Source organism: Crinia signifera, chromosome 9, assembly GCF_055691185.1.
Source record: "Crinia signifera chromosome 9, ASM5569118v1, whole genome shotgun sequence".
NCBI classification, from domain to species: Eukaryota; Metazoa; Chordata; class Amphibia; order Anura; family Myobatrachidae; genus Crinia; species Crinia signifera.
Window position 1 is genome coordinate 137,905,438 of NC_139225.1, and position 17,444 is coordinate 137,922,881.

General features: G+C 44.6%; 1 protein-coding gene across 1 annotated transcript in view; it reads right to left on the reverse strand.

Moving 5' to 3' along the window:
• Positions 1–8,520, reverse strand: part of LOC146036726 (cytochrome c oxidase subunit 7A2, mitochondrial-like) — a 30,372-nt gene extending 21,852 nt beyond the window's left edge. The window contains exons 1-2 of the mRNA XM_083160622.1: positions 8,423–8,520; positions 5,294–5,383 (exon numbers count right to left, since the gene is read on the reverse strand). Of these exons, the coding sequence (XP_083016748.1) occupies positions 5,294–5,383; positions 8,423–8,437 (105 nt within the window). The 5' untranslated portion in view covers positions 8,438–8,520. The remainder of the gene's footprint in view (positions 1–5,293; positions 5,384–8,422) is intronic.
• Between the last annotated feature and the right edge of the window lie 8,924 nt (positions 8,521–17,444).

Below are 17,444 nucleotides of genomic sequence, written 5' to 3' on the forward strand. Positions count from 1 at the left end.
TTGCACCGGCCCTGGCTACAACTGGAGACCAAGTGGATCTACAGACTGGGCTCCACAGCACCAAATGGCTTGAATGAACACGTTTCTTTAACATGTCCAACCAATCTGATATCTATCACCCAATATGAATATCTTTCATTTTTGACAGTACCTGTCTGATGTTGTCCTTTGATCCTTTCACCGTAACACATTACTGCCATTTGAACACTCAGTTTGTGACATGAAATTTATTAATACCCCTTAATATGTTATACACACTATCAGATATTAACGTCTAACATGACATATTTTTAAAAGAGACAACTCCTTATACACTCACATTCTTCTATTGCAGTGGTTCGCAACCTTTTTTCTCTCCCGTACCCCTTGATTAGACTTTTCATTGATAAGTACCCCCTCCTCTCATTTTGAAATATGGACAGTACTTAGCGGTATGCAGATCCTTATGCATGTCATATTAAGGAGGAGCGGAGGAGTAGTATGCAGAAAGGAATCATGTCCTTCTGTGTCTATACCCTGGTTGTGTATTATCTCCAGGATTCCAGCTAACACCGGTAGGATTCATGCCGCTGCTTCCTCCACCTTTGTCAGTGCTGGGCAGATGACTGCTGATGTCTGAGGGCAGCATGGGAAGCTCCCAGTGGATTGCTGGTCAGACATATGACACAACATGGTTTGTCTCCATGGCAATGGGTCTTCTTCAGCCATCAAAAGACCTTTTCATCGTCCGCCATTACCAATATTATTTTCAAGTACCCCCAACTGGTCTGCAGAGTACCCCCAGGGGTACTAGTACCCCAGGTTGGGAACCACTGTTCTATTGGATGCAGTGGCGTAGCTACGTTTTGGGTGCCTCCCCGCCGTTAGGGGGGGGGGCGCCCCCCCGCCGCCACCCCGCCAAGCACCCCTACCCCCCTGCCCGCCGCCCATGCAAATCCCACCCCCAATCCACCACAGCCTTACCTATCGCACTGGTCCCGGTGGCTCCGTTCTTCTGCTGAGGACCACCACAAAATGGCCGCCCCCATACAGCAGACAGTTTCAGAGAACTGTCTGCTATATGGGGGCGGCCATTTTGTGGTGGTCCTCAGCAGAAGAACGGAGCCGCCGGGACCAGTGAGATAAGTAAGTCTGCGGGGGATTGGGGGGGTGTTTAACTATAGCACCGCAGCCCCCGGCGCCCCCACATGCACAGCGTCCCCCACGGTGGCGGGGGCTGCGGTGCTATAGTTACGCCGCTGATTGGATGGATTATCCCTCCATCTCATCTTTTTCAAAATTTCCTTATCTTCTAAATTTCCTCCCTTTCTTCTTTCTTAGAAGGACAGAACATCCATTTTCACCCCTACAGTGTGTCTTCTCTGCTATTTTTCACCACTTTACAGACTCCGCAATGAGTCATTCTTTCATCCGTTTAGCGTGCCTTCTCTGCTATTTTTCATCACTTTTCAGACTTCTTAAATAGTCATATCTTATTCTAGTATAGACTCTCTAACAGAACCAATATTTCATCCATTTCTGTGTGTCTTTTCTGCTATCCTTCATTACTTGAATTAACCCGTACATGGGTCATTCTCTTCACCTCTTTAGTGTGTCTTCTCTACTATTTTTCACCACTTTTTGACTCCCATACTAGTGACTCAGTGGCAAACGCAGGATTTTCAGAAGGGGGTTTCCAGAGGGGCGGAGCAAAGCACGGAGATGGACACTTAGGTGACCCAGTATATGCCGGGTCAGTTAAAGTATTACAGCTAGACCAAATGTATATAAATAATAATAATATTAAAATAATACAGACACACACACATATACATACATACATAACAGCAGTGTAGACCCCTGGGCATAGCAATGTATTGGGGCCCCTACCGATCCTCCAGCGGTAGGGGTGGGGGAAGCTTTGATGTCCCGCGGGTGGTAGGGGGTATTATATCTACCGCTCAGCATGTAGGGCCTGGATCAGTATTTTCCACTAATTACCCCTTTACTGCACATATGGTGGGAGATGGGGTGGGAGAAGGGGGCATTGGGCTGAATTTAGCGGCCCTGATACATAACTTCCAGGGTGGTAGAGGATGTTTAATATGCAGAGGAGGGGTGTATAGTGGAGTGGGCTTATTACTCATAATTTTCTGGTGGGAGGACAGCTTGCTTGACTGCAGATATCTCCAGTTCCCAGAAATAGATTTCTTAGATTTTAATGGAATTAAAAACTAGAGAATCCCACCTACATACCAGGTATGTGGAGCTGGAGCAGTAACCAGCTGCTGGAAGGCTGATATCTCTGGTTTTGGGACAGTAGAGACAAGCTTCTAGTGTCCATCAAAGGGGGAGAGTCCCAGCTTTTGGAATATACCCTCAGAAAAACTCTAAGTCAGACAGAACCTGAAATATCTGACTGGGAAGAGCAATTAACAGGCTTGGATGGGGACCACTGTTTTGAAGTCATATATCTCCGGTTCCCAAGGGCCGATTTTTAAAATTCTAGTACCCATGGAAAGAGGGGCCCTTAGACTCCTGGGGGGGTTTCTGGGTACTCAGAACCCCCCCTGCGTGCGCAGCTGTAGTGACTCCCCTATAAGCATTTTGTGCTCTCTGTGAAATATATCCTTTAATGCACACAGCATGCTTCTTCTTCTAGCGCAGGTTACCCATATCTTAAATATATCCTCTTTTTCAATCTTTGCGTGTGACTTCTCTGCTATATTTCTCTTCTTTTCCCCTTCCTCATACCCTGGTTCCACAACATATAAATAGCCACCAATTACCCTCCTAACAGTGCAATGGACATATGTAATTGCGCTATATAGTGAACAGCAAATCTTCAATACAAGTGCACTCCTCTAGCATTTCATCTCATGAATGGCATAGCATATTATGTATAAGTTTATTTAATACAGTATCTTATCAAATTATAGGTGCCTAAAGTAACATGTTCAACTTTCTTTGTTTCAGTCGGTGCTGGAAAGGGGCCGGTAAGACGCACACTGGTCATGGCATCCAAGCAGCCGGGAGGGCGCTCCGACGGAGACACGTTCCCTTGGTTACGGGGAAGCAGACAAGGTGACGTCATTGGCGAGAGACAAGCGCATGGCAACGTGGGCGAGTGCTCCACGCTGAATCCAGCTCCCGTCCAGTACAAGGACTGGTATGTATTTAAACTGTTATATTACTCATTGTATGTTTGCATCTACTCATTACAACATGGGCCCTTGATGAAAATGCCTATATCGGCATTGAAACGTCGGGGCACCAACCCGTGTTATTGAAGTACATGACTTGTATGACGTCTGCATCATTTGCTTGTATTATAAAGGAAAAGCATTTTTCACAAGACCCTTTGAGTGCCACAATTCTTCCACATCATATATATATATATATATATATATATATATATATATATATATATATATATATATACTTTTTTTGGAATATGGTTTTATTCAATTGTTTTCTTATGCGAAATGTTTTGTTTTACCTGCTTGTATACATATTAGTTATTGTGCAATATGGTAATTAATATTGCTGCACTCTCAAAACAATTGGTCACTGTGTGTTTTTAAACAATGAGCTGCCCATCGCCGACCACGCTCTCTGACGAAGTTTGATACGAAACGCGAGCGGGGTTGGTGACGTTAGCTCTACCTGTGCCTGGCTCACCCTGCCGCGCCCATCCTTGCCTAGAGTCTTCGGCACGCCATTCTCAGCCTGTGTGCAGCCGGCGTGTGTCCGTGGTCCTGCGGCGTCTTGAAGGTGGTAGGAGTTGTGCCCGGGACTGTCAATATTGAAACTTGTGGTAACCAGCCCACAGCGGTTTCCTGCTCGGTATGAGTCTTTATTGATTTTATGTACTGCAACACAGCGTTGTGTTTTATTAAATACAGTTTTACACTAAGGAGCGCTCCTCTGCTTTTTTCTAACAATATATATATACACATATATATATATATATATATATATATATATATATATATATATATATATATATATACACACACATACATATATATGTGTGCTCCACTGCCCTGCTCATAATAGCTTACATTTTGAAGGGTTGTGTGTGTGTGTGTGTGTGTGTGTGTGTGTGCGTGCGTGCGGGGTGTTAGACAGACAGGAGTGACACAGACTTGGAGGTAGACAGTAAGCAAATATAACAAAGGCTGGATGAGAGTTGGCTGGTATAGAATGGGGTCTTGAGAACCTGTTTGAAGATTTGAAGAAATGTGGGGAGTCTGATAGGGAGAGGTAGAGATTTCCAGAGGTAGCAGCGAAAATTTGGGAGGAAGTTATCAGTTGGCAGGAGAGGCTGGTGTGCATTTGTTGAGCGAAGAGGGTGGGTGGGAGTGTAAAGGGAAATAAGGTCAGGGATGTAATAGGGGAGGGAGGGCTTTCTAAGTGAGTGTGAGAAACTTGAATTGGTTTCTGAAAGGGAAGGGGAGCCAGTGTAGGACTTGTAAGACAGGGGAGGTGGACAGAGGGTCTAGAAATCAGTCCCGGGCCCTACATTTTCCAGTGGCAGCCCTGCTTCAGAGTATGTATCTGTATTAAATTGTTATTTGAGCACCCACCACTACACATGAATTCTATTGTGCTGACGTTTCAGCACTATTACCACCGATGCCAACATTCTACTCCACACCCCCTGAGGTGGCGAGCAGAAATGTGCAGTGTCTAAATGGGACCTTTAACGATTCAGTTGGGTTTAACCAATTCGCAGGGCTAAATCCTGTGCTTTTGGGTGTGTCAGAAGCAATGGTTACCCAATCTGAGCAACAATTGAATTGCTCTGAAGGGCACCACAAAATGTTGAATCTTCCCTATAGATTTCAAGGGGTATGGGTGAAAACCAGACCAGGACAAAACCCCCGGACCGCCGGACCGGACATCAAACTCTGCATTTTGTAGCTTGTAGCCTCCGGTCCAGGGGGTTTCCTGTCTGGGGGGTCCTGTCCAGGGGGGGCTGCCTGTCACCAGGTAGAGGAGGAGGGGTAGAATAAAGCCTCCCTGTATGGTCCGGGTATGCAGCAAAAACCGGACGGTCCGGACCACCCGGGGGGCCTGTAATCTCCCCTCCCCCATGTCCCTGGTGATAGCTATCACAGGAACCCCCCCGGACAGGACACCCCCCGGACCGGACCCTACAAGCTCCGGACTGCAGATTTTGATGTCTTGTCCGGCGGTCCGGAGTGCAGTCCGGGTCCGTTTTTTACATAGTCCCGATTTCAAGACAATAGAAGGCAGTGATAATTTGGGTAAATGTGCATGAATTTAGGAGAGTCGTCTAGTATGATACCTGAAATATCTTCTGATTCTCTGGAACTCTGTTCTGAACATGGACTCGGCTGGAGCTGGAGAAGGTTCTTGAGATCCTTTGTCCTAAAACCTGATGAGATAAAAGAATTCAAAAGATATGTTTCACCGTCTACACTGCTGCCTTGCTACAAACGAGGGAAGAACATAAAAGATTGGTTAGTTCATTCCGATGTAACTGAACACATTCAGTTGAGATGAGAGAACACTAATACCCCTTTCACACTTGCAAAAATATCCCAGGTTTTTGCACATGAACACGCATCAACCCGGGATTTAGCTCAGTGTGAAAGGGTCTTGCAAAAATATCCCGGGATGAACATCCCGGGATTTCTACCCAGGTCCTGACCTGGGTAGATTCCTGGAATCGACCCGGGATGCGGTCAGTGTGAATGGTCCCGTACCCAGGATTGGGTACACAGGACTTTGAAAAAGCTGCTGATTGGAGCTTTCTTGGGCTCACAAATGCTGATGTCATCTTTCAGAGCCCTGGAGTCCATTTCTAATGACATGCATATGTATTTGCAGGGATTTCCCGGGATCAGTGTGAATGGGTCTGTCCTGGGTCGATCCCAGGTCTGAGTGCAGTGTGAAAGGGTACATTCCTGGGTAGAGTCCAGGGAAGCATCCAGGAACACATTCCCGGGTATGACCCGGCTCTGCGAGTGTGAAAGGGGTATAAGAAACACACACACGGAAGAGATATAGAATTAGGCACACTTTAACATGTAGTACCCCTTTTGTGATCTATATGGTGAAATGCCCCTACAGGCTATGCTATATAGGCAAGACCATCCACCCTTTTAAAGAGCGGATGGCCATGCATAGATGTTCAATTAGGGCAGCATTATCACGTAAACCTTCGGACCAGCCACTTGCAAGACATTTTGCAGAACAAAAGCATAGTTTGGCTAATTTAAACACATGATTATTGATCACGTACCTGATAGCAAGAGACGTGGTGATTGACATAAAACTCTTTTTATGGATGGAATCCAAGTGGATTCACTACTTGGATGCCGTCAAACCAAGGGGATTAAATGACCAATTAAATTGACAGTATTTCTAACATAATTGAAAGATGTTTGCTTTTTTGGTGTGTAAAGTTCTCTCGGTCTAGAGCTAAAGTCCTTTATTTGCATGTTTATGCTGATATTGTATGTAACTTTTATCGCACATGATTTTGGTGAGCACTTATATATTCTTGTTGAATTTCAGTATTCGTCCTGTGAGCCGGGTTACCATGGCTACGGAACACCGATGGAGGCCCTGGGGAGAGCACCCGGAAGTTCCGGTAATTGCGGAATGACGGGGATGCACACCTGGCAGTGCTGACGGCGTGTGGGGCTGGCTGATGGTGGCTCCATTTGTAGACAAGCTTTCAGGTTTTATTACCCTTCGTCAGGTCAGCGTTATAAACAAACAGTGTAACAGATGGTGGCCGGAGGGGAGGAAGTGGCTGTGTAACCTTATATTACAAAGGACACAGCCACTTCCGCCCCTCCGGTCACCATCTGTTACACTGTTTGTTTATAACGCTGTTTGTTTATAACGCTGTTTGTTTATAACGCTGACCTGACGAAGGGTAATAAAACCTGAAAGCTTGTCTACATATGGAGCCTGTTGGTATGAGTCTTTAATAGAACAAGTCTGTGGGTGCAGGATATTGGATGTATTATTGAATTATTTTTTTTCTTGCACCGTGGCATTTATAGAAGAAGGAGTGTGCCAGTCTGCTGGACTGTTTGTATGTTTGTTTGGGAACAGAGAATTCTATTTTTTTCCTTTTGGCACCTCCGCTAGTATTGTTATATGCACAAAGTTCACAGCTGCATGTGGTTTACTGGATTACAATATTTGGCCAGTATTTGTCTCTATTAAAGGATAGAGAGAAGAGGTTGTTGCTGATTTTAAGTCACACTACATACATCTTATTGTATAAGCATGGATGAAGCAAGTGTCTTTAATTGGACAGAAATACCAACAGGAGAAACTTTAAGTCTGTCTGAAAGCGGGATGGAGGCAGTGTTGTTAAAGGAAAAAAATGTGGACACACCTAGGTGATCTGTCAACTGAGGAAAAATTCAATGGATTGTTGCAAGTGAAATGGGGTCCCTTGGACTTACCGTAAATGCATTGATCAATTCATGAACTAAAACACCATTATTTATTTAATTGATGATTTGTATGCTAAGGTGAGTTAGTTTATTATAGTGAGTGAGTGCTGGCCCCCCCTGCAATTGTAAAATATATATATATATATATTATATATATATATATATATATATATATATATGGAACAAATGGGGAGAATACCTGTGTTTGCGCTTAAAACTATAGCACACTCTATAAATCCTCCCTGTTAGTAGAGGATAAAGTGGATAGATAAAGGTAAGATATAGTGTGCGCTTAGTGTCGTCCACCACCTTATTAGACAATTTAAAGGTAGACACAAACAGTTAAAATCATATAAAATGTATTAGTCAATCAGACAGGGTTTCCATAATCCAATTCTTCCAAGATACAATGATACCCCACGCGTTTCGTCATAAATGACTTCATCAGGGGTTATATTATCTAAACCGTTGGAGATGGGTTTAGAATTTGAGGATAGTGTGTCCACTTACTTAAGTTCTTTATGTGTAAGGAAAAACACTTTTTTTCCAACAGGATATATAGATCTCAAGTGGGGATAAAGATTTTTGCCAAAGAGTACTGGATGACAACCTGGGGCTATGATTAGGCTCCTATGTCTCCAGAGTCTGATTGCAGGCTGCAATAAGGTCCATAGGATGCTTTCTCTCTCTCCAGCCCTGATCACTACCCTGCAAGCAGCAACTGCAACAGGGAAGGGAAATGGGTTTATAGTTCAAATTGCCCAATATGATACTTTACAATGTGACGTCTCATTTTAACACTGATTGGTCAGATATTCTTCAGGTGATAACATGAGTGGCAATAAAGTCTGCGTTAGTCAGCATACTGTAAGTTTAATTTGATACTCTATAATAATAATAATAATAATAATAATAATAATAACTCTATAATAATAATAATAATAATAATAATAATAATAATAATAATAATAATAATAAGTGGGCTTATTACATACCAATATATTCCTCATTCTGCAGGCTGCTCTGTTGCTTTCTGTTCCCTTCGTCCTCCCTGTGTCATCTGACAAGGACGAGCACAGATGATCATTCCTACCAGAAATAGACGTCCTGTCAGTGAGCAAGCCAGGATCTCCGTGTCACCCTCTGCTAACGTGACACCGGGCAGGAGCAGAAGAAAAGGCCTGTGGGAAATAAATGGAGACCCCCACCGTGGGCTTGTATCAAGCAAAAACAATGTCTAACATTAGACTTTAAACTTGAAAGAAAATAAAGGCGTAAAACCGTACCTATAAGGATAATTATTGGAGGTTTCAGACTTTTTATGGCTGTATAAAGTTACTAATCTTACTTTAAGAACAAAGCCTGGAGTCCTCAGAGTCTTTTGATATGAGAAGAACCTGCAGTCGTCTCCCTGATAGATTTGCCTGCTGTGTTTTTACCACCTGTTGTGTCAGTTCATACATTTTGGCTGCGCAAGTAAAGTTTTGTTCAAGGGGAAATATTATTGTGGTCGGTGCTTGTCACTGCTCTGCTGCTAATGTGTGTGCATCTGGCAAAGGCAAGACAAGACCAATTTATCTTAAAACATGTAAGCTTACAGCATCAGGGCTGTCTCATGGGGCATTAGGTCCAGCCAATTTAGGTTGACATGCATTGGGTCAACCACTGAAGGTCGACAGGCCTTAGGTTGATACCTGAAAGCTCAACAGGGTTGGAAGGTCGACACAAGCATTAGGCCGACAATGGCAAGGTCAACAGACAAAAGGTCGACATGAGGTTTTCATGGTTTTTGTCCTAAATGTCGACATAGTCGACATGGACACTGTACCACTGCACTTGCCATACTTCGGGTGCTCGTGATGCTAAGAATATATAAGTCACACCGAAAGTAAGGCTTGTGGACCTTTTACAGAGATAGTATCTCTCTTCTAATCATGTAGAGGAACCCCCCACAACCTAATGCCAAGTTCCCCCCTAATGTCTAAATGCCTTACCCCCACCCCTACCCTGCCATGACCCTAACCTGCCCCGTTATATTTATGTTCAGCATTACAGCTGTCAGGATTTAGGCAAAAGGAATTTGATGTAGAATTTTGGTACCAGTCTGTTGTTGTAGTCAGGATGCCATGTACATCCCGACCGCCAGGCTGCTGAGCACATCTCTGTTGGATAGGCTATAGGCTTGACCATTCAGAAGGGAGTGCCAGGGGGTGTGCATAGGCTATGGTGGAAAGAGGTTCTAAGAGAGTGCTTGAAACTTGTATGTTGGAGAAAAGCTGGTCAGGTGGGGTCAGCACGGGAGAAGTCCTGGCTATCAGTAGAGTAGAGGTGAAATGCTGTACATAGGGCAGGCGTCTCATGGCAAGGTCGGAGATGTATCAGATAAAGGATTTGTGAGGTGCAGATGATCTGCAGAGGTAAAGAATGCCAGATCGCTTTGTAACAAACGGGTTTCCACTTATGACCTTTTTGTTTCCAACTCCCTCCATCTCCTAGCCATTACTGAAACCTGGAACAACCCTTCTAATACTACTTCTCCTGCTGCCCTCCCTGCTTGGAGTCTCACATTCTCGCATACACCTGACCAGATGGCCGCAATGGTGGTGGGGTTGGTTACTACCCTCTAGTTACTCCTACCAACTCATATCCCCAGAACCATCTCTTACATTCTCTACATTTAAAGTCCAAACCATACGTCTCTACCAACCTGTTAATTTTTGACTTGCTGTCATTTATCACCCGCCTGGCGCTCCCTCAAAATTCCTCGACAACTTTGCTTGCTGGCTTCCACACTTCCTTACTTCTGATATTCCTTCTATTATCTTTGGTGACTTCAACATTCCCACAGAAAGCTCTGCCTCAAAACCCCTTAACCTGACATCTTCTCTTGGTCTCTCCCAGTGGACCTCCTCACCGTCCCATGTGAATGGAAGCTTTCTTGATCTGGTCTTCACCTATCGCTGTGATATTTCTGATTTCTCCAACTTCCTTACCCCCCCCTCTCTGACCATCACATTCTCTCTTTTATATTATCCCTCTCTGCTTCTCCATCTCCACCTCCCAAAACTACAATCACCAAGTGTAACATCGAGGTTATTGACACCACCACCCTATCCTCCCTCTTTGACTCACTTCTCTCTCCTATTATCTCACTCTCATGTCCTGAACAGGCCACTTCCCTATATAATGCCTCTCTTACTTCTGCTCTTGATTCTGTCCCTCCACCAACCACTATTCACCCTTGCAAAGAAACACCTCAACCCTGGCACACCAAATGCACCAGATACCTGCAAAAATGCTCACGTACTGCTGAACGACATTGGAGGAAATCACGCTCCAAGGTAGACTTCCTCCATTTCAAACTTATGCTTCTTTCCTTCAGTGCTGTGAACCTCATCTCCTCCAAGTCTAAAAAACCCTGGTGCTTCCTTGCCACTGTTAACTCCCTCCTCTGCCCACCTCTTGCTCTTGACTTTGACACTTTACATCCAAAATTGACTCCATACGTCAGGACATCGCATCCTACCAAACCACCTGCAACCTACCACTTCCTCTCCCTCACAATCCCTCCTCCTCCCCCTTACCAACTCTGACATCCTTCTCCCATGTATCTTGTGAGGATGACATGGGCCTCATCCATTCCCCCCCTAACCACCCCTAACCACTTCCCCATCTGACCCTATCCCCTCCCACCTCCTCCCCTTCCTCTCTCCTTCTGCCTGTTCCCATCTTGTTCCCATCTTGTCCACCTCTTCAATCTTTCCCTCTCATAGGGTACTGTCCCCTCTGCCTTCAAGCATGCTCTTGTCTCTCTTATCCTTAAAAAATCTACTCTTGATCCTAATTCTCTAACTACCGAGCCATTTCTCTCCTCCCATTTGTCTTCAAACCTCCCACTCTCTGCTTGATCCATTCCAGTCTGGCTTCCTTCTACTCCACTCTCCTCCAAGTCTAAAAAACCCTGGTGCTTCCTTGCCACTGTTAACTCCCTCCTCTGCCCACCTCTTGCTCTTGACTTTGACACTTTACATCCAAAATTGACTCCATACGTCAGGACATCGCATCCTACCAAACCACCTGCAACCTACCACTTCCTCTCCCTCACAATCCCTCCTCCTCCCCCTTACCAACTCTGACATCCTTCTCCCATGTATCTGGTGAGGATGACATGGGCCTCATCCATTCCCCCCCTAACCACCCCTAACCACTTCCTCTCCCTCACAATCCCTCCTCCTCCCCCTTACCAACTCTGACATCCTTCTCCCATGTATCTGGTGAGGATGACATGGGCCTCATCCATTCCCCCCCTAACCACCCCTAACCACTTCCCCATCTGACCCTATCCCCTCCCACCTCCTCCCCTTCCTCTCTCCTTCTGCCTGTTCCCATCTTGTTCCCATCTTGTCCACCTCTTCAATCTTTCCCTCTCATAGGGTACTGTCCCCTCTGCCTTCAAGCATGCTCTTGTCTCTCTTATCCTTAAAAAATCTACTCTTGATCCTAAATCTCTAACTACCGAGCCATTTCTCTCCTCCCATTTGTCTTCAAACCTCCCACTCTCTGCTTGATCCATTCCAGTCTGGCTTCCTTCTACTCCACTCTCCTCCAAGTCTAAAAAACCCTGGTGCTTCCTTGCCACTGTTAACTCCCTCCTCTGCCCACCTCTTGCTCTTGACTTTGACACTTTACATCCAAAATTGACTCCATACGTCAGGACATCGCATCCTACCAAACCACCTGCAACCTACCACTTCCTCTCCCTCACAATCCCTCCTCCTCCCCCTTACCAACTCTGACATCCTTCTCCCATGTATCTGGTGAGGATGACATGGGCCTCATCCATTCCCCCCCTAACCACCCCTAACCACTTCCTCTCCCTCACAATCCCTCCTCCTCCCCCTTACCAACTCTGACATCCTTCTCCCATGTATCTGGTGAGGATGACATGGGCCTCATCCATTCCCCCCCTAACCACCCCTAACCACTTCCCCATCTGACCCTATCCCCTCCCACCTCCTCCCCTTCCTCTCTCCTTCTGCCTGTTCCCAACTTGTTCCCATCTTGTCCACTTTTTCAATCTTTCCCTCTCATAGGGTACTGTCCCCTCTGCCTTCAAGCATGCTCTTGTCTCTCTTATCCTTAAAAAATCTACTCTTGATCCTAATTCTCTAACTACCGAGCCATTTCTCTCCTCCCATTTGTCTTCAAACCTCCCACTCTCTGCTTGATCCATTCCAGTCTGGCTTCCTTCTACTCCACTCTGCTGAAACTGCTCTCACTAATGTCTGCAATGATCTTCATACAGCCAAATCTAAAGCCCACTACTCTCTGCTTATTCTTCTTGACTTTTCTGTTGCTTTTTTTCTATATATAATTTTTATTGAAGCAATAAAATTTGACATTGCGTAACAAATCCAATAAACATCTTGTCACGGGTAAATTTTTCATGGATGACCTAAGCATATGGGATTACATAGACCACAATAATAAAAAAAAAAAAGTACAAACAATAATCTATAGTAAAAGTGGAAGGTTATTAAATACATTTCTGAGTTGTTTTAGAAGGGGGACGTTCCCTTCTCCAATATTGTCATGTTGTACCAGGTGGATAAGTATACAGTCTTTCTGATATTGTCCCGTTCAGTGGCTGATAGCGTGATTATATAAGGTAGCCATATATCGGATAACTTGGAAGCCCGGGATTCTACATCTAGCACACATTCAACCCAGTCCATCTGATACATATAAATCAATCTAGGCATAAAGAGTGTTAATGGAATATGGTCAGATTGTATACATTTTGACAATATGGTTTTCTTTGCCGCAGTGGCTATCCTAACTAGTATGAGATGTGTCCCTGCGGTTGGTTTAGGGGTGAGGGATTAGGGATAGTAGTTCCACAGGGCCCAAGGCATAGTAATCGTAGACAGAATATGTAAAGTATTGGTAATGTATGACTGCAATTCATTCCAAAAGAGCTGCACAATCGCACAGGACCAAAGACACTGAGTAATCTCTGCATCTACATAGAAACACAGACACATATAATAAAGAACTACTTGGCCCATCTAGTCTGCCCCTTTTCTAAACATGTTACCTCAAACCATATTTGATCCTTATTTTTTGTAAGGATATCAATATTCCTATCCCAAGCATGTTTAAATTGTACTACTGTATTTGCCTCTACCAGGCTATTCCACTTATCTACTACTCTTTCTGTGAAGTCATTCTTCCTCAAATTTCTCCTGAATCTTCCTCCCTCTAGTTTCAGTGCATGTCCTCGTGTTCTGCTGCTCCTCTTCCTGTGAAGAATGTCTCCCACCTGTACCTTGTTAAAGTTTCTATCATGTCCCCCCTTTCCCTTCTCTGCTCCAAACTATACATATTAAGATCTTTTAGTCTTTCGTGGAACGTTTTCTGATGTAGGCCATACACCCTTCTTTGTACAGTCTCTAATGTATTTATATCCTTCTGGAGATATGGCCTCCAGAACTGAACACAATATTCTAGATGAGGTCGTACCAATGACCTATACAGTGGCATTATTACTTCTTTCTTTCTACTGCTGATACCTCTCCCTATGCAACCAAGCATCTGACTTGCCTTCTTCATTGCTTTGGTACATTGCCTACCTGCCTTTAAGTCCCCTGAAATATTGACACCTAGATCCCTCTCTTCCTCAGTAGCTTCCATTATAGTGCCATTTATACTATATTTAGTCTTTGGATTTTTGAGACCCAAGTGAATGTTTTATTCATTTTTTTGGCATTAAACTGTAGTTGTCATGCTCTTGACCATTTCTCTAATCTGCCTAGATCCTCAATCATTTGTTTTACCCCCTCCTGGTGTGTCTACCCTGTTGCATACCTTTGTGTCATCTGCAAAAAGGCACATTTTACCTTTAATTCCATTTGCAATATCACCAATAACAGGGGCGGGCTGGGCCGGGTGCCATGTGCCCCCCAGGCCGCTCAATCTATTGTGTGCGGGCCGCCTGTTTGTTTCTGAGGCTGCTGCTGCAGCCAGGGCTAACCAGTCTCCGACTGGTCTTCGGAAACATGGCCGCCGGCCTCCTGCACTGAGGACGTCTAGTGCAGGAGGCCGCTGCAGAGAGTGGCTTTGGACTCTCTGAGGAGCTCAGACCTCTGTGGCTGCCAGCAGCTGCTGCGCCTGTATCACACTGCATTACAGTGCCAGTATAGATCCAATCTTAGGATTGTACAGTGTGTATGGCAGTCAGTGATTGCACATTTATTCTGGCAGCTACCAGTGATTTTGCCCGAGAGAGAAATGTATTCATGTGCACATAGGATTCATTAAACCTTGTGCAGCACACGACTGGCATTGTTCCCACTCATGTATATGTGATACATGAACTTGTTAATAGCGCATCATAAAGCGCATTAGCTAATTCAGTACAAGAGCACAGTGCCAGTGTAGATCCAACCTTAGGATTGCACAGTGTGTATGGCACCCAGTGACTATACAATCCATATTGGCGGTTACCAGTGACTCTGCCCAATAGAGAGATGTACCTATGTGAACACATGACTCATTAAACCCTGTACAGTACACTACCAGCACTGTTCCTACTCATGTATATGTGCCATATGAACTGTGTATAGCGCACCACAAAGCGCATCAACTACTTAAGCACAGAAGCACAGAGCCAGTGTAGATCCAATTTGAGGATCGCATAGTATGTATGGCACTAAGTGATTGCGCACATATTGACAGTTAACAGTGACTCTGCCTGACAGATTGATGTATTTATGTGCACGTTACTTACTAAACTGCGTACAGCATATCACTGAACGCACGAGTGATCAAAAGCACTTAGATTGCCCCGTGTGGATACAAAAACCAACACTGTGATGTGACCACTGATCCGTATCATAGCACCTGTGTATACCTAATCCTAGGATTGCATGGTGTGTACGGCACTCAGTCTTTGCAGGAGTCCTCATGGAGACGTAATACATATAATATGCATAACGCATAGTTAAACACATAAGCAATCCAATCATAAGATTGCCCAGTGTGTACGCTAGACCCATTGATGTGTATATCAAGCTGTAGTGCGCACAATTCAGCACCAACGCTGATCCAATTTTAGGACAGCAAGGTGTAGAGAACTTTGACTGCCCGGCACTAAGCCATCAGTGTATCGGACACACGAACGGTAAATCAGTAAAAAGCTCCTCTTGCAGCGGTCCCAATTTCACGGTGGATTACCGGATAAAAACGCCAAGTGACAAGTGTGAGCACTAATACAAGTGAAGGACAAATCTGTCCCCATACACTATACATCTGTATCATATGTATTGATCCAGACATAATTATCGTGGGTAGAATAAAACCTATTTTAGGATTATACACGCAGAGGGCAACATATCGTACTGATTGGACAACAGACAGTGAGAATATCACCGTGTCAATCAAACTTCTATTACAGGCACCGCATTAATCCAACAATATATTTTGGAATATTAGCAGTAACTAGACGAGTACATTTAAGCTACAAATTCACAGAGTGATTTTTTAATCTTTAATATTTCTTTTTCCTTCTAAATCTATATCTTGTTTTAATACTTTCGCTACTTACCTTAAGGTCTCATATCATTGACAACTGTATTATATAGCACCATTACAGAATGATGACCTACTAATTTAAATTAAGTTTAATAAATAAAATTCTAAAATACTTAAATACGTCAACCATTAAAAAAGACACCTTTTATAGGTAAAAATACTTTTTATTATTGTGGAACAGGAGTGCATCCCAGTCCAACTGATTCACCTTTTCTCTCTTCCATTATTATTGCACGTTTTGAATCAGGGGATCAGCACCCTAACCTGCTAGGAAAGGTATTTATAAAAATTTCCAGCAAACACAAGCACATTTATTCCACAAAACCATACATTGGTTACAAGCACCTTATGGTGCGGGTCTCCCTACTCCTTTTCTTCTCACACTGCATTACAGGCAGCAGCGTGGACAGCACAGAGGATTCCTCCCTGCTCCTGGTCAGCGTCCCTGTAGGGATCGAAAAGGGGCGGGGCTAACGTCCGGAGGGGGCGGAGCTACATGACTGTGAAGGAGATGATGAGCTGCCAGCCTGAAGTGCCCTGAACCAGTTAAGTAAAATGTGAGTGTACTTTAACTGGTGTGGGCATGTGTACAAGCAGCGCTACTAGTGTCGGCAAGTGGTGTGGACATGTGTACAAGCAGCGATACTAGTGTCGGCAATTGGTGTGGGCATGTGTACAAGCAGCGGTACTAGTGTCAGCAACTGATGTGGGCATATGTACAAGCAGCGCTACTAGTGTCGGCAACTGGTGTGGACATATGTATAATCAGCGCTACTAGTGTCGCCAATTGGTGTGGACATATGTACAGGCAGCGTTACTAGTGTCGGCAACTGGTGTGAGCATATGTATAATCAGCGCTACTAGTGTCGGCAACTAGTGTGGGCATGTGTACAAGCAGCGCTACTAGTGTCGGCAACTGGTGTGGGCATATGTACATGCAGCGCTACTAGCGTCGGCAACTGGTGTGGCATATGTATAATCAGCGCTACTAGTGTCGGCAACTGGTGTGGACATATGTACAGGCAGCGTTACTAGTGTCGGCAACTGGTGTGGGCATATGTACAGGCAGCGCAACTAGTGTCGGCAATTGGTGTGGGCATATGTATAATCAGCGCTACTAGTGTCGTCAACTGGTGTAGGCATATGTACAGGCAGCTTTACTAGTGTCGGCAACTGGTGTGGGCATATGTATAATCAGTGCTACTAGTGTCGGCAACTGGTGTGGACATATGTACAGGCAGCGTTACTAGTGTCGGCAACTGGTGTGGACATATGTACAGGCAGCGTTGCTAGTGTCGGCAACTGGTGGGGGCATATGTATAGGCAGCACTACTGCTGTTGCGTCTGGTGTTGGTGTGGGTGTTACGTATAAGCAGCACTACTACTGTCAGAAACTGGTGCGGTTGTTATGTATAGGCAACGCTA